Here is a 26,221-nt window from a genome sequence, read left to right on the forward strand (position 1 = left end):
CACAAAGAGCCACTTCTCAGCGCTGGCCTGCAAATGTGCCAGCATTTTCAGTTTTATTTAAAAAGGATTAATCTTGAACAGTGCTTACATGCTTTCAGAAACAAGAAACCTGAATCTTGGAATGAACACAAACTAAAAGGATGATTGAAAAGAAACCATCGCAGCAAATCAGTAACACCATTTTTGTTTAATTACTGCATTCCCTTCACCTTCCCAGAGGTTTTGTCAGCATCCTCTGAAACTCTGCACAAGCACCGTAAGAGTTCTTTGCTACTTCTCAGAGGAAGTTCAAAGTTCGTCTCTCTTCTGTGATAGCTTTGTGGCATGCTCCTCCAAGAACTTACTGAACCCTTCTACTGTTCTGTCACCACCTTCGAATTTGATGGGGCTCTGCTTCTTGTTGCTCGGGGCGAAATATATCGTGGGGAAGCCTTCCACTTTGTAGCTGTCGTTGGGTACGTCGTTGGCTGTGGCGTCCATCTTGGCAATCACTAGGTTTTTCTCACCCTTGTACTTTTTGCCCAGAGCCAAATAATCAGGCTCTAATTTCTTGCAGTGGCCGCACCAGGGGGCGTAAAACTCGATCAGGACGTCCTTCTGGGTATCCATGACGATATCGTCAAAAGTTTTTCCTACAACCACATTAACAGGTCCTTTGTTGTTCTTTGGCACCGGCTGGGACTTGATGATGGGTTTGAGCTTTCCTGTGGACAAAATTTAGAGTTTTAGTGAAATTTACACATCTGTCAATACAAACTCTAAATGAACAAGTTAAGTCCTTCATGCAAAAACCCCACACAGATTTTTAGCACTTGCCTTTCTTAAAAGCCACGACAAAATCTCTCAGCACTTCCGAGTCAAACTCCTCGGGCTCCATCGCATATTTTTTGCCTCCATCTGCCAGAATTCCCACATTCACTTCCTCTCCGCTCTCACTCAGGCCCAGGCCCTTCAGCTCTTCCGCATAATCCTCCTCATCAGCGATAGCAAATGTATACTCTGGGAAGTCTTTGGCTACATCGAGCACCTTGCCCCTCCAGAACTGCGTAGCTGAAAGTGAAAGGAGACAAGGCGTATGTGTTACAGCACAGAACTCCTCCCGCATGAATGTTGCTGCTATTCACAGTAGTTGCAAGTGTAAGCAGATGACTCCTCCACCCTACTCGCCTTTTCTGTAGTCAAAGCTGAAGTCAACGCCATAATACACAACCACCAGGGGTCTTTTCGTGTAGCGTTTAGCATCGTTGCTTGGTTTTCTGTGTCCCACAAGAGGAATTACATGTTTTTTGAAGAACTCTTGCACGTCAGACACCACCGTCGAGTCCTGTGTTATGAAGAAGAACGTGTTGATGTCAAATGTTTTCCCCCCCCCAACGCAGCACTGCTGACATTTGCAGATCACAGTAGTGCAACAATCAAAACGATAGCTGCTGCTAGGCGATGCAGTGCATTTATGCACCAACGGTGACTGAACGAAAGCACAGCCATTTGCAATGCTGATGAGTTTCATACACACTGAAACAAAATTCAAATCAGTCACAACAATCTGTTGGAAGTAAAAGACTCCACCTTGACTGAAAACGTGCGAGACGATGGCTCGTGCTTGGAGCGGAATTTTTCAGGCTGGACAATAACGACGTGACCGGGAGAAACTTTGAGCAGTTTGGCCACTTCGGCACTGAAGGAGTGACGGAAAGTGAAGTCCTCCCTTAGCGAGTTACCTGCAAGCCAAACAGCAGTGAATACAGTTAATACATATGCAAATCCCAAAGAACTCCAGAGAACTGAAGATGAGTGATATCAAAACCCAGAGGAGAGGGGAAAAAAAACAAAAAACTGTACGCTATTTTTATGGAATTACTTACAAGCTTCAACGTAGATGTCATAGGCTGCATCCTGCTCGCTGGAAAACACTCCGACTATGACAGCATCATCGCCATCTTTGATGAGCTCCTGGATCTGTTTCGCTGCCTGTACCTGCTTGGAGGGCGGCCCAGCCTGCTCACTCATATAGTCAACAATCCCTATGGAGAAGGTGGAAGACATGGATCAGCTTTGTTAGAGGATGAAAAGAAGCCAAATGTACATGCTGTGTCAAACCGCAGTATACATACTACACATTTTGTGACCTACCATTTTTTTCTCTGGGTCCGTTGTATTCAAACACCTTGCCCTTCCTGAAGATCTTCAGAGTAGGATAGCCGGTGACCCCGAAGCGTGAGGCGAGCTCGCTTTCCACTGTGGCGTCCACCTTGGCCAGATGGATGGGAGGAGTGCGCTGGCTCAGTTCCTTGGCCGCCTTCTCATACTCTGGAGCCAGACGCTTACAGTGTCCACACCTGGAGGTGATAATTAGTTTATTACTTCCCCCCCTCAGAGACCATCTACAGTTTATGGCATCTAACCAGTACTTCATAACTGACTCACCATGGGGCGTAGAACTCCACCAGGATGATGTCTGCGTTATTTACAGTGTTATCAAAGTTGTCTTTGGTCAGCACCAGTGTGGCTTCAGGAGGGGGCTTCCAATCTGGTTGAGCCACCTCTTTAACACGCTCCACAATGGCTGCAGGAAACTGATAAAATTAGCCATGCCGGTGCTTCATTTGTTTAACAAAATGATGCTCAGACTGGACGAACCACTCTTACCCTTCTCTGTCCGCTCTCCGTCATAGTCCACAGGCTCCCCGTTTTTAAGGATCTTTATGGTGGGATACCCAGACACATCGAACCTGCTCCCCAGACCACTGGCCACTGTCGCATCCACTTTGGCTACAGGTATAGGAGGGTCATTCTCCTTGAGCGTCTGGGCAATTTTTTCATATTCTGGGGCAAACTGCTTGCAGTGACCGCACCTAAAGTATACCAAAAACAAAGGGACAGAGATAATGCAACAGGATGTAGACAGGAAGAGGCACGCTGTAAAGTTTGCATGGCTCATTGGTTACAGTTTGAAAACAATCAGAGCTTCTTCTGTTTCTCCAACTCACTCAGACTCATAAGGATTTCAGTAGTTTGGCACATCCAACTTACCATGGAGCGTAAAACTCCACCAAGACCGTGTCTTTGCCCTCTATGAAGGTGTCGAAGTTGTTGTCGGTGAGCACCAGCACCCCGTTCTCTTCTTTCACCTCTGTATCGTCGTCTTCATCATCCTCTTCATCGTCACTGTCCTCTTCATCAGTCTCCTCTTTGCTTTCTTCAACATCTAAACACCAAATAAGCAAGCAAACAGAGCACACACTGATTTCAGTCCGTGTCAGATCCACTACAGCCTGGATTCATTTCTTGCGTGCATTCAGTGAAGACCCTAAAGTGCATTTATTCAAGTGTGTTGACATTAGCGGTCCTGTTAGCTGGCAAGCTAACACAACTACACTAATTAGCTCGTTAATTTTAACACAATAAACCGACCTTCTTACTTCAATAAATAGTTCAGCTGCAGGGTTGTACAAATGCCCACACTCACCCTCTTCACATCTGCTGACAGTCGCGAAATGTGCAACGCCAAGCAGCACAATTAGCAGCAGAGCAAGCTTCTTCATTGTGTCCACAGATGATACGGCCCCGCGTCAATCGTTGTTGCTGCTCGATCACGAGTAGCCGGCTAATTAACTTAGCTAATAAAAAAGGCTGATGAATGTCATCAAAAACACTGCGGGCTGCACAGACCAGCCGCCCGGATCAATACTGATGTGTGGCCCCACCAACCTTTAGCATACCTTTCATACAAACTAGCCCTTCAGAAAGCACACAGTTCACCACCCCCTCCTCCTCCCCTGTACTGGAACTTGTCTGACTTGCCACGTCGTGATTGGACGCCATCATCGACTGTCCTCCAATCACACGTCGCCACTCAATTCCTGAGGCTGAAACGTTGACAGATACTATTGGATGCTTTTGTTTACTCTTTTCTGGCTCACGGCAAAGTTTTTCAAAGCGTTTGTTTGTTTAGTTTCATAATTTTAAAAGTATTTTTTATGTTTTAAATGAGTGTTAACAGTACCTTAAATATATATGGTACACAAATAATAAATAGTCACTGCACAGGACTATTTTTAGCCTGATGTTTAGAGGATTTAGGGAGGAAATTATTCATTAAACAGGAAGAGATGGCCTGGTGATCTGTCTTTACATGTTTACAGCTTCCTGTGTTGAAGACAACAGAAACCCATAAGGGTCATTTTCATATCTTACTGTTCCAACTCCACTTCTTTTTCTTTCGACAGTTCCCTTTATGGGATGCCACAGCAGTTAATCTACCTCCATGCATCTCACCCTCCCCTGTCACACCAGCCCTCTGCATGGCCTCCTTCCCTACTTCCATAAATGTTCCAAATGTCCATACCAAATATCAACACTGCTGAAATCTGGTATTTATACTGGACTGATATTAAGTCAACAGCATTGATACTTTGTTTCTGTCCTCTGAGTTCAGTATGTAACCCAATGAATTGTTATTGTTGGTTTGTTTTTGTTTTAGAAATGAACAAGTATACCTTAAAGATGCACTATGAAAAATGTCTGAACACTTTTGTGTTGCTTGTATCGACAAGCCAGTATCGACATAGGCAATACTGGCCCTGTGTTTACTTGGTATTGGATCGATACCAAAATCTGGAGTATTGAACAGCACTACTCTTTGGTCTTCCCCTTTTCCTCCTGCCTGTCACCTCTATCTTCAGAATCCTTTGGCCTCTGTTCCTTCTCCGTGCATGTCCAAGCTGTCCAAACTGCTCAACCTGATCTGTCCCTCTGATGCCCTCATTTCTAGTCATGTTAATTCTGGTCACTCCCAATGAAAATCTGACCATGTTAAGCTCTGTCACTTCCAGCTTAACCTCCTGTATTTTTGTAAGAAAGCAAAACTTTTATTCGTATAGCACATTTCAAGACAGACATCACAAACATCAAAAAGAGAAAAAAGAAAAGTTAACCAAACACAAATCTAAAAAGATGAGTTTTTAACTGTTTGTAGAAAGAGACCACTGAGTTTGCAGATCTCAGGCTCAGAGTGAAAAACTTCCAGAGTCTGTGCAGTAAAAAGCTTTGTCACTGCCACTGTCTCCAAATAGATTGATGGATGGATGGGTTACAAACTTTTGTGCTAACAAGTTTTTAAAAAGTTATGCTACTACTGGGTAAAAATAACAAGTTAAATGTACCTTTTTGTAGATAAATTCAACAAAAATATTAATAACAGAGATTATAGATTATAGATATGAGATTATATCTCTCGGCTGGCCTGGGAACGCCTTGGTATTCCCCCAGATAAGCTGGAGGAGGTGGCTGGGGAGAGGGAGGTCTGGGCTTCTCTGCTTAGGCTGCTGCCCCCGCGACCCGGCCCCGGATAAAGCGGATGAAGATGGATGGATATTAATAACAGCAGATTTGTTGCTTCAAACATTTTAATCATGACTTTTACCCACAACCTCGATACCAAGAAGAAAAGAAGTAGAAGGTTTGTTATTAATATATCGTGCTGTCCTATTCCACATGCCTTTACAACAATTAACAAATATAAGAGTGAACAATGAATTCATGATTTGCTATCTCCATGAGGACTCTAGTGTTTATCTGGGACTGCTCTCGCAGGGTCTTCATGGACCAGAACTTTCACCACAACCTCTGGTGGTGAAGTTGTGTAGGCGGTCTGACTTTTGCCGGCTGACTCTGGGCATTTTTTGCCCTTTAAACTATCATCAGATGCCACAACAAAGTTGGAGGAGGGGTTACATCCAGTCTGACCCCTCTGCTGCAGGATGTCCTTGTTAGCCTGGGACCTATAAGTGTTATAGTTAGTCACATGATTACGTTATTCACCTTTAGTACCTGCTTAAAAATAATACCTACAAACTGGGTGAAGCCTTTTCTATTTCTGTTACCTGAACAGGTGAGACATAGTTGGGGTTCCTCCCAGATTTAACAAACATTGGTCATCTGAATGTGTGCCATTCATGATTATCTGTGACCTTGCTGAGCCCTAATAGAATCACACAGAGATTCAAATATGTTGATTTTACTCCTTAAATTTATTTTTTTGTGTATCTTTAAACAATCAAAGTTTATTTGTATGGCACATATATAGACGGATTCACCTGTGAGTCCATGTTGGAGGGCTCTGGTGTGGGGGAGATGACAGGACTCTCCTTCCTGTAGCGATGGGCTTTGAGGTGCAGGCTGTCAGAGAGGGCATTGAGTCTGAACAACAGTTCGTCCACTAAACTTTCACACTCCTCGAGATAGTAGGCCTGAAAAAAGGGAAAAGTCTATTTCTATATTGGAAGGAATCAAAATAATTTAGTCAACTGGCACATTTCTAGGAACAAAACAAGAGCTACTGACCACAATCGGAGTGTTTTTAAATTCAAGCTATATCTACCTACATAAAGCAAGCTAACTGTTCTGCATTTTTTCTTCTTTTTTGAAGCTGTTACTTACCCTCCCCTCTGTATGGTTATCAATTCGTGCTTCTTGATGTTGCCCAGTAGTCAGCTCAGAGACCCTGAGTCTGATGTAGTTTGCCAGTTCTGCAATGGTGATCAAATTCCTCCTGCTGTGAGATCTTCTGGCACTTCTAACCAGTGAGGACATCACACCAATCACCTACAAGAAAGACACAATTCTTACAGAACAATGAGGTGATCTCAGATAGGGTTGCTGTCTATCACAGAAATCAACCTTTTGACAACAAGTTTTACAAGCCCCCCCCCCCCCCCCCACACACACACACACACACACACACACACAACAAAACAAAGCTACCAACCACATAAACAAAAAGTAATATTATGGGAAACATGTACCACTGCTGTCCACACCACAGCAGACAGATACAGAACTCCACAGGTGAATACATCGCAGTCAGAGTGGAGGAGGCCTCTGTTATTGCTGGTGGCTCTGAGTCCCCGGTAGAGGACGCAGGGCAGGGTCCTAAGGAGGACGTGAATAGGGCTGACTGCCCAGGAGCTTTGAATGTGCAGCAGATGACCCAAGCAGGACGATGCCATCAGCAGGATCACACCTGAAATCTAGCACAAGAGAAGATGCAACAATTTCTAGTCATTTTGGCAAGAACACTTTGCAAAATATATCAAATATCACCAATGTAGGTGCAATAAATGTCAACTGCTTTATTTTGCAGCAAGTACTATTACAGTGCTTGGAGTGAAGACCTTTCCTAAGAAGAGTTATAAAGTGTTTACCATTGGCCATAAAAGACTTGAGAATAAGCGGGAAAGGAGTTTAGCAGGGGTGGCAAAGGTCCTGTTCACCCTCAGCACAGCCACACACTTGATGGTGAGAAGGAAGAGCATGATGCCACGCAGAGTACGGAGAAACTGTAGAGGAAAACATATCTCTGCATTCTTAAAATGTACTCTAACTACAGTGCAAACAAGCTGCTCATAATGATCGCCTCACAGGGTTTATTCTTTATTTTCCAAGAGAAGGTGCTGTAAATTTCTCTCACTTGTTCCCAGGAAGCCAGGAGGCGAACGTCCACACGGCCTCTGTGGTTGTTTCTCTCCAGCAGCTCTGCAACGCTCATGATAACAGCGGAGTGATAAATGTGACACACATAGTGCACAAGTGTCGCTGTGGGCACACCGACCTGCAAAAGACAGAAAGAGGGAGAAAGCTGCGTTCACTGTGCTTCATGGATAATTTGACCTTCAGATAATATTTCTGTGTGTTTTGCTTGTCAGGGTTGTTAGACAAACAGCCACAGGTTACTTTATTCTTCCAGTGAGGTTGTCGTGATCTTGTTTGGATTAGTGTGCGCCTGATGTGTGCGCCTGCTGGTGTGTGCGCCTGCTTTCTAAAGTCTTACAAACATTTATGCTGGAATGATTATTTTGTCTCGGGCAGACTTACTTCCACCCAGCTGCAAGGTGTTGTCCAGTATCCAATCAGCCCTTGCTGTCCCATACTGGACACTTGGCATGAGATTTGTATGAGAGACAAGAAGAGGAAGAGAAGCTGGTCAGAGGGGAGGAAGGAGAAAAAAAATGTATTCAAATGTGTTGTAAACCTTAATCTGTAGCATCTTTTAAGACTCAGTCTAAAAGTTAGTGTAGTGTTTTACCTTGCAGACCATAACAGCATAGTCCCAGGCAGTAGGAGTGTGATGTACTCTGACTGAATGGACTTCCACAGAGGGCAGCAGGACACCGGTGGGGCTGCGCTCAGCAAGCAGCGTCACACTGGTGAACAAGTTCGGTGCGGGGCTGTACAAGGTGAATTGAACCTTCAGGGCCACCGTCCGTCCGTCCAACCAGCCAGCTGAACGCAGAAGTTTCAGTTTTGATGCAGAATCAGACCTGCAGGAGAGGAGGAGAACTGATCATTATTTGGAAGCAAAAAAAAGGTGAGTTAATCAACAGTTTCCATCGTGGATCTCTCACTTTGTGTGCCCTAAGCCAACTGTAGCGCTTGGTCCTGAGTAACAACTAAGGCGACCGCATAGCGTTGTTGAAGTCATAACAGGTACCTGGAAATTGTGAGGCAAGAAACACAACTAAAGTACAGAGACAGAATCTAGAAATCCAGATTTTACAGTGCCATTACAAGTTTAACAAATGTACAGTACAGCATTTTTCTTAACTAATTGTGAGTACTTATAAGTGCAGGAAGTCACGCATTCCTTAATGTAAGAAAATATGAATCTATCCTTCTATCAGTTCATCTTTGGTCACAAACCTCAGTTGGAGAGGTGTCAGATATTTCAATCTTCTGCAGGATTGGCTCTCCAATCACAATATGTGGCTGCTGAATGACATCAGAATGTCACGATGTGGTGCTTTGGTTTGACTTTATGACTAATCTTAATTTTGAAGGATCAAAGAGAGGTGAACACGTAGTCAGAGTTTTCTTCACCAACCTGGAGTTTTAAGTCCCTTTGGAGCTTAAAGTCATAGCTTACCTCTGTTTGGGCTGATGTGTGCTCGTACAGTGACTCTATCAGACCTGTCTGTGACCAGTTCCACCACTCCGTATGCTTTTGTATCAACATAAATGAATGATCACGGTTCCTAATAAAAGATAACATCTGATTTTTCTCTGCTTTAGAAGTAAGTGTGAATGTCAGTGAGATATACAGCAAGAGTGTTCGGGTGCTACCTCACAAAGTGTCTTCTGACAGCTCTGTTGAGCTGGTAATGTTCCCTGAATGAGCTGTCATAGGTTATACACATCATCAGGGAAAGCATGGCGACACTGAGAGACAAATCCCTGCATGAGAAGGAAAAGCACTTAAAAGTCTTACATCAAATATAGAGGGGTGCGCATGCATTCGCAAAAGCACACCTCAGGGTTTTATGAATAACAGCCTCTCTTCTTTTCCTCCTATGAGTTTTCCTCAGCTCTGCCAGAGTCGGTGGCCGTACAAGACCCAGGTACCGAGCTCGCCGTCGAGCTCGGAGTAGCTGTAAACGATAAATAACCGAGTTCACATTGCAGAAGGAAAAAACCAGAACAACATTAAACTCTACGAGCGTCTGATTATTACCTTTTTAAGGTGTGAGCGTCGTCTGTAGGGAAAAGCAGACTCAGTAAGCTGCTCTTCAGCTCCATTAATGCCTCTATGGCTCCAAAGTTTCATAGCCTCAATATTGAATTCCCTCAATCTGAAAAAAGTATGAAAGTCTGATGTTTTTCTGTGCCAACAGGAAACAGCCAAGGCCACTGCAAGTATCTGTAAAAGAAAAACATCAAGATGATATTTTTATTTAAGGTTTGTGCCATTATTTAGTTGTGTAGCTGATTATAAAAAGCACATATTATGTTACCAAAGCTGGCTGAATGATGAAGATGCAAGACATCAGGGAGATGAAAAGAGAATGGACCCAAAGCAGAACCTTGCCACTGTTAAACCTAACACATCAAAACGCACAGAGAGGCTTCAAAAGCGTGACACTGACACCCGTGATACAATATTATAACAGATAAAACAGCAGACATCACAATGAACATTACTTTCACTACCTCATTCCCAGCACTGCAGAGAGCACCAGGCAGGAGAGGGACAACAGCAGACACAGAGTCCAGGCCAAACAGACACGCCGCTGACATGTTGGTCTTTCTCTCAGTTTGTCGGTGGCATCATAATAGCTTCCTCTCTCAGAGGAAGAGTCTGGTGAACATCGTCCTTGGAGACCTTTCTCTTTTTGACCTTCATCTTTTGCCCTGGACAAACAAGCTCTTTGGGTTTCATGAAACCTGCTGCTGCCAGGAAGGAATTCAGACTTGTTTTTGTGGGGTGCTTCATCCACATTACTGTATGAAACCGACAGGTCTGCGTCCTACAGCAGAAAAAGAAAGGTCAGGCAGTGATGTTAGAAGCTGTGAGAATGACAATGAGGAGAAATGGAAAGGAAGGGAATACAGAAACTATTCTGAGGTGTAACCTGGTATTTCTGCATCCAGGATTCATCCCACTGCTGGAGGCTGCTCCAGGAGAGACGGCGGTCAAACGTGCTGTCGCTTAGTGAGAGGGGGTCTGTGAGGAGATAATAAAATAAAAGGATAATGAACAATTCAAGAAAAGACACAACAAAATTCAAAAAGAGGTCCACAGAAAACCAATTTACCTTCAGAATATTCCTTTTCAGTCTTTCTGCATTTTACACGATGGACTCGTGACCCCGTCGGCTGTACCGCACGCAGTCGAAACAGGAAAGACACCGCTGTTGCTACGGGCAGCACAGCTACCACGCTTACAAGCCCATTTGTTACAGCACCAGCGGACACATCGACAAAGCCCAACGCAAACAGCGGCTGCAAATACAGAATAAGTAGATGCATCATTGAGCTGTAGGTAAGGCATTTCAGAGCTCTTGCTCACCAAATCTTCAACTTTGAGGGCCTACCTGATCATCCGTTTGTGCAACGATTACTGCACCAACACATGCGTACCCCAACAGCAGCAGCAGACACACACTTAGTCTTTGAGTATGTGTGAAGGAGCTGGGAGAGGGGCAGCTGTACACGGATACCCACGTATGGAAATCAGCCAAGTAGTCATTAAGCTTGAGACGCAGCATCTGCAATTACACAGAGGGAGACCTGGGGTGACACAGCAGCAAATATTACATTAAGTTTTATGTCTAGTGTAGATTAACTCACTGTGACGATGCCGAAAATAGTTTTTATGTGAACATGAGTGTTGTACCTGAGCAAAGTTTATCCCCTGAGTGCAAACACGCAGCATCCTCTCCACTCGGCCATCGCCTTTGTTCGCAGCCAGCCAGCACTGGGCAGCAAACAGCCAAGAGCATCCCACCACATGCCCTCTGAGCACCTGAATAACAAGTCAAACCACCTTAAAAGTCCACTCATCAATGAAAAGGTGTGTTCACAAACAGTTTTTGTTATAGGATTTTTTTTATTACCTCAGATACCTCCACCTGTGTAAGGTACCAATCAGGGGAAGGTCCAGAGTTGTCATGCCAGATGTGAACCCCCCACACTGGGCCCAGGCTTTCTGCTGCACTGTGGGGGAGCAAAGACACAGAGATTATAGCACGTGGTAATGAGATAATGAAAAATTACACTGATTTATCTCCCTTTTTCTTACATATTGAACACAAACACAAAGAAAAAAAACTTGTTTCTAAATCACTGAGGATTTTACCTAAGTATGAAGATGTCTTTAGAGTTCCTCCTGAACAGAGTGCATCCTGGGACATGTAGTTCTTTTGTCTGTGAGAACCCATCTTCACCATACAGTGATATGTACACCTGGTCAATATATAAAGATTAAAAAAAACATTAGTCTGGGAAGAAAAACTTTTAAAAACTTTTTTATGTGATTAATTCTCTTACACTAATCTATAACATGTTCTGAATTAGTGTACGAAAAATATTCAGATAATTTAATAAAGCATGTCAAACGGCATCAGGTGCTACAGAATGAGGAGTGTTACAGTTTATCTGCTTTACCTGCTCTGTATGCAGGGAATAGTATGTGGAAAACAATGGGAAAATGGGAAGAAAGACAACAAAAAATGAAATACACAAATACAGTGGCCATAAGGATCCAGGAGGAGCATATTTTGAGAACAGCTAAATACCAAAGGAGCTGATAAGTTTGAAAGAAACCAAAAACAGCCCTGCCTTTGCACTCATACGGGCTGCAGAGCTGAGACCCGTGTGGGTTGTAACTGCGTAGAGATACGGATCAGATGCAGAGTTGTCAGACAGGTAGTGAACCCTTTGACTTTGCGTTGCAACAACATCAGCTCTTTTACACGCCGCCAACCCCGCGACGTACAGGCACACGAACAGCAACAGCATGCCCAGCACTGTCAGATCAGTGGATGCGCTGAGGTTTCAGAGAAGCAAAGAAAAGGAGAGAGATGCCTTAGAGGATGCGTTAAATATCAACACTAATGTTATATTTCTATTTTTCATCTACGGTACATTTTGTTTGCAAAAGAAACTTACCGGTAGCTTCAACAGGTCAAGAGGTTGATATATTTCAAAATACAAATAAAAGAAAAAAAATCTAGCAATCCGGTTTCATTTTATTACGTTTCAAACCTGATGAGCAAAAAAATCCTACTGTTTCTTTCTCCCCCCCCCCTTTTTTTGGTAAAATGCATGTAAAAATATTTGTGCAGATCAGTGTTTTTTGTTATTTTCCAGGTCTCGGTTGGTCACCTTAGGAACGGGTTCACATCTGCTGTGCTGTGGATGCTCTGGATCTGCTGCTGCTTCACGGTCAGCGGTCTCAAACGGTGGCAGCTAGGATTCAGCAAATATAAAGAAGCATGTTAATCACCTCTGCATCCAGATTTGTCCTCTAGTGTTTGTTTGTTTTCTTATATTCTCACACACAGACACACTCACATGCTTTACCTGCAGCTGACAGCTGAATCTGTGTCTGCTAGCTGTGTTCTGCAGCCCTGATGTGTCCAAGCCCCCTGCTGGCCGTCCCAGGACAAACACAGACTGCTGTCCACTGTCAGACTGTAGCTTATCTCTTCAGTCAGGTGATTGGCTCTGGGTGCTTTACCAAAATCAGCATTAAGCAGTGCCAAGTGACCAACACCTGCAGCTGGAAGTTTTGGGAATTTGTTACAATATTTCCCAGCGAACTTACTCAAAGCATGTACATGTTAGAAAGATGACTTGACTGACTCATACTACTCAGCTAAAACATACATGGATCAATTGATTTCTATTAAGTTTAACTGAGATTCTGGGTAGATTTTTCACTCCACAAATAGATGATCAGTCTTAAAAATACTTTGTAAAAGGACAGAGAATTTAACAGAAGGAAAGACCAGGAGGGCAGAAGAGTCAGAAACAGAAAATGGTCTTACCGCTGAGGTAGGATGAGGGCAGAGTGATGCGTGAGGTGTTGCTCTCCCACCTGTAAATCTTGCGCAGATGGTGCATTCTAGGAGTCGGCTTTTCAAACATCCTGATACAGCGGACACTCACGGTTAGATATGTGCCATAGTCTCACCTTTCAGTCAAAACTCATTCAAATTATTCTGTTATTATCTGAGTATGAGTATAACACGGTGCTGTAATAATACCTGAAGAGCACCATGAGGGGAAACGCCTTTTTGGTCGTGGGTCTGAAGAGTAGAGTGAACTGGATGGACTGCAGCAAGTGTTCCTGGGTAATGTTGAAGCTGTGGTAGTTGACCCGGCTGCGCAGGAGGGCGAACTCCCACGAGGAGCTTTTCTGCAGCAGAAATTTAGTCTCGTGTTGTTGGAGTAAAGATACAACACTGCACGTTTTAAGAATTTCTTTTAACAAAATCTTATTATGAAGAACCTCTCATTTTCCACAAACAAAAGAAAAGGACAATCAGCAGCTCACGTTTCTTTGTGTGTGACGAAGCTCGGTGTTGAATGGTTGAATGAGGGAGGAAACGTGGATCCTTCTCCTCGTGTTGCACTTGTAAAGACTTAGGTCAACCACTGGTCCACTCACCTGGAAATCCAAAGAATAAGTAAGAGAGATGTCTCACCTTTAACCCTGTTAAGCTGAACCATGAAATAACTGGTAGAAAATGCATCATTCACAGTTTATGTTAAACAAACAAAACCGATAAAGGGGTTAGAGTTAAAAGTCTCACTGATGGTATAGATGTTAAATCACTGTATGTGCAACTACTGAGCAGGTCTCACCTGTGTAGGATTGGCCCAGGTGTAAGGACTGTGAGCAAGCTCGGTGAGCACAGTGAGGACACACGGTCCATGCTGGAGAAACAGAATCTGGATGAAAGAAGCAGGCATGTAGACCCTGACTGAGCCACTGTTTATGACTGTGGAGGTGTTGTTTTGGGATGCAGCATACAAATTAATGAGGCTGCTGCTAACTCTGTGCTCCTTGGTCTCATGAAACAAAATGTACTTCTGGAAAACAAGAAAAGGAGGATGAATTTCATTAAAAAACTAAAACTGTGGAGAAATAGTTTTAAATGTGTTTTGTCTCACCAGCGTGAGCTCTGATGCAGCCTGCAGAATATCAGCTACGAGCATCACCGCTTGCTTTGCTGGAGGTGAACGTCCTTGTTTGATGTGGCCACTGGTGGATGAGTTCACTGCAGTGCTGTTTGGAGTGTTTTCATCATTTCTTAGGTTTCCATCAGCAGTTGAGTCTTCTTGTGTAATGTCAGGTGTGAAGGTGCAAGTAGTCACCACCTGAAGGCTGTGTGAAAGCAGGGTGAGCGCTGTATTGAGCACCTTCTGGTTTATAATGTAGTGGCGATAAGCACTAGATGCAGAAAACTGCTCGGACATCATCTGAATGTGAGCTGTTACTCGTTTGGCACTTGCTAGTGTCACCTAAAAGGAATAAAGGAAGTATTAGAAACAATCTAGCATCTACAACCCTGCTCCCAGTTTGGTTTTGTGAGTCCATCCACTCACCTGACTTGTAACTCGTAGCAGGTCGTTCAGAATGCAAATATTGTCTGTCATTGACTCCTAGAATGGAAACATAACTGAATGATTAACAGTAAATGGACTGGTTCTTATACAGCACTTTTCTACTTCCACTCCAAGCACTTTATACAACAGGCCTCATTCATAAAAACACTTTCCTTTTTGATAAAGCTTATAGTTAGGACTGGATCAGGTGACCCTGAACCCTCTCTTAGTTATGCTGCAGTACACTAGGACTGCTGGGGGCATCCCAATATGCACTGGGTGTGTCTTCTTCATTCACCTCCACCTGTTTATACACCAGTATTGCATTCAGAGGCTTAAACGAGCATTGATTAGTTGTCTTTTGCTCTCTTCTCTTTCCTTCTCTTTCCCCTCAGAGCCACGTGAGATGCTTGATTTTTCTTTTCTTTGATCAAAACTCGATTTTAATGCTACCGCTCTTCCTCCCAGAGAGCCGGGGCTGTAGAACAGAAAAAGAACATTGTTGTGTTTTATCACTTGTGATGTCAGTGTGTTTACCTGATCGCTGCTCTCAAGCTCACACAAGGTGCGAATGAGCACAGTGCGCATGTGCCTCTGTGCATGTGTGTTGGCCTCTGTTTCCAGGCTGAGTCTGTTCAGGATGCTGGTGAGGAGGCTGATGTAGTTACGAATCTCCATACTGTTCCCAAGCTGCACCAAAGCCGACAGGTTCCTCAGACCGGACTCCGACCTGGAGATGGTGAAAGTAAGGATTTGCATGTTCTATAGAATCTATATTATTGTTGACTTGCTCAGATTGATGCTTTGTAGTTTAACACACACAGTCGTTCTTAACAGCAGCTTTTTGGCTGACAGCATAAAATCCCTGAGCGTGCTCAAGCTCAGTGCTATTTAAATCACCAGCAGGCCCTCTTAAGTAGACAGCACGAGACATCTGCATATCATATCATCATAATATGATCACATGGGGGTTCTTACAGCTCAAGATCAGGATCATGATGGGAAGAGGAAGATGAGGTGTCTCTGAGGAAGCTTGGTTGGACTTGTACTGTCACAGGACAGGGTTTGGTGGCTGACCCATATGTGCTGCTTCTTATTTCTGTGTAAATAGTTACTGCGGTGACAACAGTAATAAGAGCAATAAAAAAATAAGAAAATATTAGAAAAATAATAATTCTGTTAATGCTCCTTAAGCAACAGTGTGTCTTTGTGTGTTTACCTTTATAGTCATCCCTGGGGTCACCTGAAGGAAGGCTGAAGTAGTATTGGAAGTCTCTCCCCTGGTACAGTGTCCTGGGGAGTCGGTCTCCTACACTGAAGCTGTACTCATACACTAAGTCCTTTGGCACACACACACACACACACACACACACACACACACACACACACACACACACACACACACACACACACACACACACACACACACACACACACACACACACACACACACACATTTCTGTGAAGACTGGCATGCCAGGACCAAGGTCAAAAAATTTGGGGTGATCAATTAGTAAAATTATGGGGTCAAGGAGAGCCCTGAAGAGGTTTACTTCAATCATCGGCAGACAGCTCCGAACTTCAAGCACTGAGTGGCAATGTCTTGTAATAAAAATGCACTTTGAAAATCTTTCATCAAAGCAGGAAGAGTGTTAAAAGCATGCGACAGAAAATACCTCCTTCCCTGAGGTGCAGAAGATGCTGAAGTGTGTGTGTAACTCGAGTCCTCTGACAGGCTGCACCTGGCACGCCAAGCCCTCTGGAACAGGATTGGTCTGTAAGAACAGCTGAGTCCGGCCCAGACGCCTGCTCTGAGATTCTCAATTCATCAGACAACAATCGAGAGGATCATTAACAGACGGAGACTGACTTTAAAGGCAATGTGGGCATTTTAATGTTCAAGTTAAAGTACTGCAGTAAATGTAAAAAATAATATATGTCTGTGATTTTGTCCTTTTGTCCCATTATCCTGTTTTATAAATCTCTAATAACTCTCGCCTGGGCTGGTCTATATGTAGCCATCCCAAACTTACTGGCAGTGACCTCCAACATGTATCTGCTCCTGGGCCTCAGACTGAAGGGCTTGATCTTGAGAAAAGAACAGGAGATTCCTGTAGAGATTTTTAAAAGGGAAAAAAAGATGGCTAAATGCTGACACAGTGGCACAGAAGCAGGAATTTTTCTGCATAATGTACCTGTGTAAGTAAAGGACTCAAAGAGGCCTCTGTTCAGAGGATTTCGAGGTAAGTCGAGCAAAGTCGGTGCCTGAATTGCCACAAAAGGCTTAGAATCCACTAGATTACTCCCTTCATCTTTGTGTAATCCCATATCAAACATCGAGACGTCTCCTGCACTGAAGCGCTCACCATCTTCACCTGGGAACGATCGTGAGTGAGTACCAGTAAAAACCATCTCAGATAAGAAATAAACAGTGATTGTAGATATGAACTGTACCTCTGGGTCTCCCTGCTGACATCCCTGGGTCGCCTTCCTCTGCGTTTGGAAAGGGAGCACCATAATCTGGATCTGTAACAGAACCAGCTTTAGTGCAATAATAATAACAGTCAAGCAACATAATATTGCCCCATATAACTAAAAAATATTCTTTATATTTGGAAAAAGTTATTTATTTATGATGGGAACTTTCTTCATGTTGGTTCCAGGTTGGTAAAACTCTTTCACAAACTGTATTTTTATTGTAATTTAATCCGTTTAAATTGTGCTAACAGCATCAAATTATATATAACTTAAATAGACTGAGCTTATATGGCGATTTTAGATTTTCTCACCTAGTCGACCACCCGCATTGCTACTCTCCAGAACACGAAAAGAAAAGTCCCAGTCGGCAGAGGAGTCAGACTCCACTGAAGTTTCACTGCTAATGTCCCCTTGGATCAAGTAGTCGGAATATAGGACACCATCATTGTTGAGAACACGTGGACTAGACTCTGGCAAACCTGCGAGGTGAGGAAAGAAGTCACATTTAGTGACAGAGTGGTACGCTCCAAGTCATGTATATATATTTGTTTATACAGCTAATAACACACCAGCTTTGTCTGATGTGTCTCCACTCCTGGTTGTTGATGCCCCACTATCAGCCAGGTCCACATCACCGTTTCTGGTTTCAAAGGTAGCCACGGTAACGGCTGAAGAAGATAAATAAGGGGTCGTCTGGGTGTTCTGTGACACATTTGTAACAGGAGGGTGTAGAGTAGAGGTGGCAGGACTTTCCATGATGGCAGACATGGTGCTGAGATCTACTGTGTGGCAAAACGGGACTAGAATAGAACACAAGATTTTACTTTTTTAATTTAATTTCCATTTTTAGGGGAATTTTTGGGGGAATTTTCTTGCACAGTGGCACTGAATTTACCTTCTGTGAAAGGCTTGGATGAAGCATTGACCAGGTACAGACTCCAGGTGTACTGGATGTGCCGTGCAGGAATGTGGCAGTCTTCACACACGGTGCCGACAGAGAACGACTGATCCCAGTTCACACGGTCTCCCCGACACTCAGGGCAGTAAATGGACAGCTTCCTGGATCGGATGCATTTAGGCGCATGTTAAACGTCACTTAAGAATTAAAGTGCTGCTTTTAATCAAACACTTCTATTTGATTCTGTTCGGTTATGTGATTCAATTGAGACTTTATGAAGAGGTCACACCCGATGAGGTTTGATGTTACAGTGAGGAAGGTCTCTGATGAAGCTGAACGCTCTCCGCTTTGGACAGTGAGCGTGAACTGGAACTGGTCAAAGTTGGTTTTTAAGAAGCTGGCGGGAAATTTGAGCACCAGCGACGAAGTGGGAATGTGCTGGTTGAAGCAGGAGCTGGTGATGGTGCTCACTGGTTTACATGCCCAACTGTAGCTATACAGAGAAAATCAGAAATTCTGTTAACTTCCAAACACACATTAAATTTCTCAAGGTGAAACAAATACAACTAAAAATGACTAAGATGTAGGAAAATCCACCAAAATATAATATTTACATATTTATTGGCATTTTTTGCCATTTATTTAGTTATAGCTGAGCCCAATGTTGGCGACTTTTGGCAATTACAGCTCAGAAATGCTACTGGCAAATGTTATGTGGGCCAGACGTGCAGCCGAAAAACAAATGAGACTCTAGGCACCCAAACTGCAACACAGAGACGAGAGAGAATAGCTTTCTGTGGACACAGCTCACTAACCAGCTTCAGAAGGAGCGGATCTGGAGAGCGCAGCTAAGCGAGCAGCTGCAGCAACAGGAACACACCCATCATGAACTGCTCAAGGCAGAGGAAAAGCCTCACGCTATAGGACAAACTGAATTTTGATCCAGGAGTTAAATAGTGAGTAAGATACCCTCAGTCAGGAGGAGGACCTAAAAAGCAAAATCTCAGCAAACCTTGAGCTGAACACTAAACTTACAGCAGAGGTAGCGGTGAGAATGGGAACGTGACCACTTCCATAAACATTTAAAACCAGAGGAAAGTGAACATTCTTATCCGTTTTTCCTCATTGAGGCGACAGCTTCTGGCTTGTTGCCTATTAAAGGTGTCAGGGCTCAATTTCTACCTGAGTGGGTTCGTGGGGAAGTCAGGGTCGTAAGATGCCTGCCCATCCAGGGTTACTATGGTGTTCCTGTTGTTAAGGAAGATGTTGGTGCCACCCTGGATGAAAGCCACAGGAGGGCTCGGCATCACCTGAACCTTTACGCTGTAGTTACTGTACACCACACTGCCGACGACCTGAACCTGCAGGAGAAACACAAGCCTCGATCATTCGGAATAATCGTATAGCAACAGAAATAACGACTTGAAATGGAGAGACCGGCCGTTAAATAGTTCTTCTGTATTATTGTATTATTATTACACACCCTGGCTGTAGCCGTATAAGTGTCATACTCCAGGAGATGGCTTTGCACTATGAGGATCTGCCTGTGTGTGTCTGTGAGAGGCAGCGGCACTGCCTGGCCTGCAGAGTCGAATAAAGTCCAGGAGTAGCGCAGGCCTCTTGATACATCACAATCCACTTCTGTTTCGTACGTCACACCCAGATGGACAACCTCATATCTTCGTACCTAGGTGCAAAGAGAAGGTTGTATTGTCTTTTATTAACTATGCTCCGCCATACGTACTTGTGAGGTCTGGACAAAGAGCTACCTGTAGTTTAAGAGGCCCCATGTTTTTGACAGGTGGAGGCTGACAAGGCTGGTCCACAACAAAGATGTGGCTGCTCAGGGAAGCAGAGCTGACCAGGTTAGACGCCGTCACTTCCACTCTGAACTCTCCCGTTCTGAGGAGGAAAAACATGTTTATTAAGCACACTTGTGTTAGGCTACATGTGATTTTCATATTTATCTGAAAGACAGATAGTGAAACATACTAACAAGTTTGTAAAAGGTAAATACAAAATTAGAGAATCTTAATCCTAACTTAATCTAAACTTAAAGTCCGATTTGAGTTTACAAGGAGAATGAAAGCCCAAAGTCTTGTTAAACTCTCTGACTCACCTGTGGAAGATGTGCCGTTCTGTGCTCTGTCCAGACCGGCTTGTTCCATCCCCAAAGCTCCACAGGAAGTTGATGTCGGTCCCCATATTTACCCGGCAACTGAACACCACTGTATGATTCTGCAAAACCGAGGCCCGGTGGACCAGCCTGTTGAGCTTCACTGTTCTCTGGACTACCACCGGGAACATGTCAGAGGTAACGGCCATCTTACCATGTGACATGATTACAGACACATTATACCTATGGTGAGGAAAGGTGGGATTTAAGAGGGGTTAGTTTAATTCACATGGTGTTTGATTTATTTAATCATATTTTATTTAGAAGCTGTTGAGCTATTGTGTTTAAAGACATAATGACACACAAATGCTACCAAAAACATAACCTCCTTGGTGCACGTAATAATGTGGGGATGAAGAACGTTTTTTTAGCGTTAGAAGACTTGAGAAGGACCAACCAACAGAGGCTGGGTGATTCTAGTTGTTTGCCAGTTTCTGTTATGACTGTTAGATTACAAGTTAAAATTTATGCATGTAAACCAACTTCACATGTTTTACCCTTGTGACAGTTTTGTTGACTTTTTTTTTAACTGTCAGGATTTGAAAAACAAAACGTATGTAACCTTGTCCGTGGATGAACACTTTTAAGGCTCTGGCTTATTTAAAAAATCTCCAATTATTTTATTTTAAAAATGTTGCACATGCCTCGCTATTACCTGCCAGGCTTTAGGTATTTTCTAGTGATGATCCTAGAGGTAGTTGTGGCTGATGTGTAGTCTCCAAAGTGCCAGACGAACACTGGATCTGGTACGTCAGTCACAGCTTGGAAGATTATATCTGTATTTGTTGGATATGCTTGCCTTGCTGCAAAAATCCTCACAGCTAAGGATAAGAGACACACATGGTCATTACAGATAAATCACACCAAAGATAATGACACTAATTAAAGATAACAACAACAACAAAAAAAGACAGAAACATTTGGCATCAATGCTGTGACTCCTCGGTGGTTACCGTTTTAGATTTAGTCTCACTTGTGGTGACAGCTTCCTGTTCTTTGTACACGCTCTCACACCTCAAGTAAAACACTTGATTCTCAGCCTGACGCTCAAATGCAACCGTCCTAGTGTGGTTGAAAAGCTAAACCGTGACCACTTCCTGTGCTCCTGTCATGTAGCTGCATTTCCTGTACAGCGGTGATGAGCTCACCAGCAGCGAAGCAGCCACGTTTGACCCCGGTGCACCTCTAAAATAAAACCTAATGCTTTTCTAAACCTAATCCTGGCCTGGCATGACCTCCCATGGATGACTTCTGAATGTACGGATGCATGAACTCCTAGTAGGCCTCGAGACACCACTGATGAATGATGGCAGTGGAGAGGATCGATGCTGTGAGGTGATGCTGTCCTACAGCAGTGGCGATTGAGTGCAAATTGCAGCTGGAGTGGGCGGAGGTGTGAAGGTTATCAAGGTTTGACGTGTGAGGGTACCGCCGTGTCAACAAACAAGATTGTAAGCATATGTGATGTTGCCATGGTCGCTCTCATAGGTGGGGGCTACATTTAGTGTGAGGCTGAGGACAAGCAGGTGTTTCATGGTGGTGAGCAGCTCTCACAGAAACAATCTCACCTGAAGTTAAATGATTCCCACACAAGATCCCTTTAAGGTGAGAGCAGCCGGGAGATAAGACCACCTGCAAGACCACACGACCACATGCAGAAAGCACACACACAAAGACACACACCAATGTGAGATTAAAGGATATCTCCATTCATATTTGATTTTTCTTCTCATCGAAGAAAGAACACAATGAGCATAAATGCTTTTAAAATCTTGTATCTCTTATTTCCCGCGGTTATATAATATCCCAGCTATTGTTTTAAACATACTGAGCCTTTCTAAAAAAAAGAGAACTATAAAATGTTTTAGTTGTTTGCACCTTTAATTTATTAATACTAGCATAATTCATACAAAACCGTTGCATTTTTTAATGACTGAAAGCTGAGAACTCACAACATGTATTGTCTTCTGCTTCCACCCATAGAGGCATGATGCATTCACTGACACTGCGTGAACTCCCTCTGATTCGAAGGTCCACTTCTGAAAATGATGAGAAGCGTTAAGTTTTCAGATTAAAAAACATGACAGTACATTGAAGGATGAGGGATATTTCAGATGATGGAGATTAAAAAATCAGGTCACCTACAGAAAACTGCGTTCCTTCAACAAGAAGAGGAATTCCATGAATTCTTATTTGCAAAGCTGACAGTCCGGCATCAGAAGTATGTATGCCATTCTGGCTCACTAGCGTTACAGCATTTTTTTCAGTCCTTCTGCAGACCCAGCAGATTTATGGTGTTGGCTACTGCTTAAATAATGTTTGAACACTTAACCTTCTACTTTATCTCAGTTTGAACACACCAGTGGCTCTGAATGAACAAACTAAGCTCTGAGGAGCTTTGATGAGCTTTAATGAGCACATCAAGGTTTGCTTATGCTCTTTTCCCTGTCACCGTAGAAGAGTTGTGTAATGACTCACAAATACGTAGTTATGCTAATCAGTAATTTTGAGGATTATGCACATTTTGCACATTCAACCTGAATAAAACTCCCTCAAGAGCTTTTCTCTTTGTTGCAATTTTTCCAAGATTTTTAGTTTATTATTTATACGTTATGATTCTTTTGGAAAAACTCTAGATGCAATTGGTTTTAAAAAAAAGAGTTACTGGATTTACCAGATGAGTATTAATCTAAAGAAAAGGTTTTTTAAAAATACATTAAAAAAATACATAAAATACATGAAAAACAGGGCAAAAACATCAAAAATTATTTATCATATATGTTGAATGTTCAGTTATTTTATATTTTTTGGTTGTTTCGTTTTTCTTTTTTTTTTAAAGCTAACATTCACAGCTGATAAAATTCTTTGAAAAGCTGACAATTCAAGTGAGCAAAACATCTTTCTTATATATATTTTAGATATATAATATTTTTATATTAATATTTTCCTGCTGGAAAATCACAAACAGGCCAAACTGCATATATGAGCTTAACATAATAAACACATAAATCAATTTCCCATTATAAATCCCCAAATAGCTATTTCCTTTTAAAGCCAAACCTGACAAGTTAATTAATTTAGACTCATTTATAAGTTATTGTTGTGTGATTTACCACTGTGCTGTTCAGACAGTGTGGCTGTGAAAGGGAAGCTGTTTCTTCTTCCCTGTGAGTAAAGCACCAGCAGAACTCAGCTGCTAATCTGTCACTTACAAACGCCTGCAGAGTGACGGGATCGGCCCAATATGCAGCCACACCCTCAGTCACACCGTCAGAGTCCAAGTGAACCGTGGGGATGCAGGAGGGAACATTCAGGGGGCCGTGGAGCAAAGACACCGTTAGGTTCCCTGGAAAGGGTGGCAAAATGTACAAGTGGAGGGTGGAGGAGAGTGTGGAGAGAAGGTTGGAAACGGTGATGTCTAAAAAGAAAACAGAAGACAAAAAATACACACAGAGCAGACAGGATTACTCATACGTGATCCCTTTCTTGATTAATTAACTGATGAAAAAATCACCAGCAAACACATTAAATTTTCTCTGGTGAACTTACTTATTTCGTATTTGCCTGCAACATTCAAAATCCAATCGGATGACACAGTAAAGGAGCCATCATCCATCACGTTGACCTTTAGGGTCATCCCCAGAGACTCCACAGTGACATAGGTCAGGGCCTGGCTGCTAAGACCCAGGATGCCTGGAAATCACACAAATAATCATGTAAAGGATAAAAAAAAGAGCTTTGATATAAAGTGCTTAAAATTCTACAAATCGTGGAAATAATACACAAATATTCAGAGGTTATTAGCATATATTCCAACATACTTAAACTCATTAACAAGCATCAGTGCAGTCCATTAACTTTCTGAATAAAGCATTGTCTAGCAACTATATAGAAAATTTTGGTTTCTCAACAAAAGAAAAACAATCAAAATAATTTAAAAACCTATTTATTTGCAATACATTGTAAGTAATTTTCATTAAAATTCTTCAAATTATATTAAGTTTAAATGTACAATATATATCAAAAATTTAACACATACTAGATACTTGTAATGACTTCACACAATACAACTGTAACAGCAAAAATGTGCCTTATGTTTGATACTGCTTGTTCAGTTTCTGTTGAAATACATTTTGATAAGTATAATTATTTTTAAGGAAACATTTAAATCTAAATTAAAAAATAAAGAATGGAAAAAAGACTGAAAACAACATTTTAAATACTCAGTTTACAGATCCCGTCTGCCTGTGTGAAAACATGAATAATATTACTTGCAATAATTTATATCAAGAAATAATATGATATAATAATAAAAGTCCAATTTATAGAAGCCAAAACTACAGGTTCTACATTATGTGAGACCACAGAAAATACACAGTAGGATAAAAGTAAATTAAATTAAAACAATTTCAGATACAGATACGCAAATAATACCTGACAGTGTAAACTAATAATTAATGTGTTCATTGAAGCAAACCTTTTCAAATCAGGGAATAACTTAATTAAAGCACGGGGGTGAAGAGTTGCATTTCAAAGAACCTCATTGTTATAAAACACTGCAGCAGCTGACCTGGTGGCTGATTGGAACGTCCAGCGAGGTTTCCTTTCACTTCAATGACAAAAGTCTTCCCAGCCTCCAGTCTTGCTGGAGAAGTAAATACACTAATGTTGTGCAAAAATGGCCCTTCAGTTCTGTAGAGCGCCATGCTTCCATCTTGTGCTTTTCCAAGAGGTAAGTTCAAGGTACTGGAAGAGAAAAGAAGTTATCCAGGACAAAAAGCTTCTTGCTTTAAGCTTTTAAAATGTACTTTAGTGATGACACGACAACACAAGTTTAAATGAGAAGAGAAGCGGCAGCTATAGTTAGACATCAAAAGCAAAAGAAAGCAATCTGCTACCTCACCTTTGTCTTTCACTTCCTCCTTTCACGTCCTTTGTTCCTTCACTGGGAGATGTCTTGAAACACTCTCTAAACACCAAACCACTGAGCTGGTTCCCACAGTAACAGGTCTGTGAAGACAATGCAGCCACTCCATACCTTCCACAATAAACACAGTGAAGGTTAGTGTTTTACATACTGAGAGCACATGTCACATGTCAAATAAGCCTTTGTTGGTATTCTAATATATGATGCTTTAAATTTCTGTTACATCTTCTTGAAAACAGCACTTTTGATATATATACATATATATTCTTTGTTTGTTTGTTTTTTGTATTAGAGATTTGCTATTGGGATTTTTTTTATTCACAAATTTTATTCATAAATTTAAAAATATTTTTGTAATTTCTTAAATTATTTCAGGATGAGAATATATTAAGATTTCTGAGAGTTTGTTTTTAAGTGCTTTTACACACAACAGATGATGCCTCAAATATGCAATAATAAAAGGCTGCTATAAAAATTTGAATATTTCTTTAACCTGTTACTGTCATCACTGTCAAACAATTTCAGACAAGCATCCACATTTCATCTTCATCTGTAATGCCCCCTGACCCGGAAAGCTCTTTTAGCATTTCTCCACCAGCTCACCCCTCATCCAAGCAGTGTGCAGAGCAGGCTACCGGGTCAAGGTCACGGGCACCGACACCCGTGGGTCCGTGAAATCCGAGGGAAGAGCTCGCGCTGACGCATCCGATGAACCAGGGTGAACTCTGCTGACCTGATGAGGAGGCCAACGCGGACAAGGAGTGCAGTGCAAAGAAGACAAAAGCGCGGAGCATGACTGCTCGGACACGGGCCTCGACTATAGAGCGAAACTCGGGATGAACTGCGATTGAGG

At 42.5% G+C, this 26,221-nt stretch overlaps 2 protein-coding genes across 2 annotated transcripts; both read right to left on the reverse strand.

Moving 5' to 3' along the window:
* Window positions 1-13: 13 nt before the first annotated feature.
* pdia4 (protein disulfide isomerase family A, member 4) lies at window positions 14-3,782 on the reverse strand. Its single transcript, XM_080864301.1, has 10 exons — window positions 3,470-3,782; window positions 3,034-3,208; window positions 2,650-2,855; window positions 2,428-2,566; window positions 2,134-2,339; window positions 1,866-2,024; window positions 1,570-1,721; window positions 1,168-1,324; window positions 817-1,050; window positions 14-704 (listed from the first exon to the last, which is right to left on the reverse strand). Exons 1-10 carry the CDS (start codon window positions 3,543-3,545, stop codon window positions 289-291), a joined length of 1,920 nt encoding a protein of 639 aa, XP_080720427.1. The 5' UTR covers window positions 3,546-3,782; the 3' UTR covers window positions 14-288.
* Window positions 3,783-5,071: 1,289 nt separating this feature from the next.
* On the reverse strand, window positions 5,072-26,221 carry pkd1l1 (polycystin 1 like 1, transient receptor potential channel interacting). Its single transcript, XM_080865468.1, has 55 exons — window positions 25,972-26,221; window positions 25,345-25,479; window positions 25,012-25,187; window positions 23,991-24,134; window positions 23,654-23,859; window positions 22,394-22,480; window positions 22,010-22,073; window positions 21,097-21,262; window positions 20,385-20,624; window positions 20,035-20,167; window positions 19,749-19,952; window positions 19,448-19,626; window positions 18,555-18,758; window positions 18,263-18,426; window positions 17,937-18,167; window positions 17,679-17,846; window positions 17,344-17,415; window positions 17,085-17,264; window positions 16,923-17,000; window positions 16,566-16,708; window positions 16,109-16,229; window positions 15,868-16,003; window positions 15,427-15,619; window positions 14,890-14,946; window positions 14,455-14,805; window positions 14,146-14,373; window positions 13,835-13,948; window positions 13,545-13,696; window positions 13,326-13,426; window positions 12,859-13,057; window positions 12,661-12,744; window positions 12,115-12,322; window positions 11,633-11,739; window positions 11,391-11,490; window positions 11,171-11,299; window positions 10,869-11,042; window positions 10,590-10,776; window positions 10,407-10,498; window positions 9,985-10,301; window positions 9,789-9,873; window positions 9,509-9,694; window positions 9,307-9,425; window positions 9,121-9,231; window positions 8,924-9,032; window positions 8,701-8,769; window positions 8,406-8,491; window positions 8,087-8,321; window positions 7,876-7,980; window positions 7,472-7,612; window positions 7,206-7,340; window positions 6,807-7,031; window positions 6,442-6,606; window positions 6,099-6,251; window positions 5,886-5,983; window positions 5,072-5,783 (listed from the first exon to the last, which is right to left on the reverse strand). Exons 1-55 carry the CDS (start codon window positions 26,160-26,162, stop codon window positions 5,567-5,569), a joined length of 8,454 nt encoding a protein of 2,817 aa, XP_080721594.1. The 5' UTR covers window positions 26,163-26,221; the 3' UTR covers window positions 5,072-5,566.

This window comes from Rhamphochromis sp. 'chilingali' (genome assembly GCF_963969265.1).
Source record: "Rhamphochromis sp. 'chilingali' genome assembly, chromosome: 18".
NCBI classification, from domain to species: Eukaryota; Metazoa; Chordata; class Actinopteri; order Cichliformes; family Cichlidae; genus Rhamphochromis; species Rhamphochromis sp. 'chilingali'.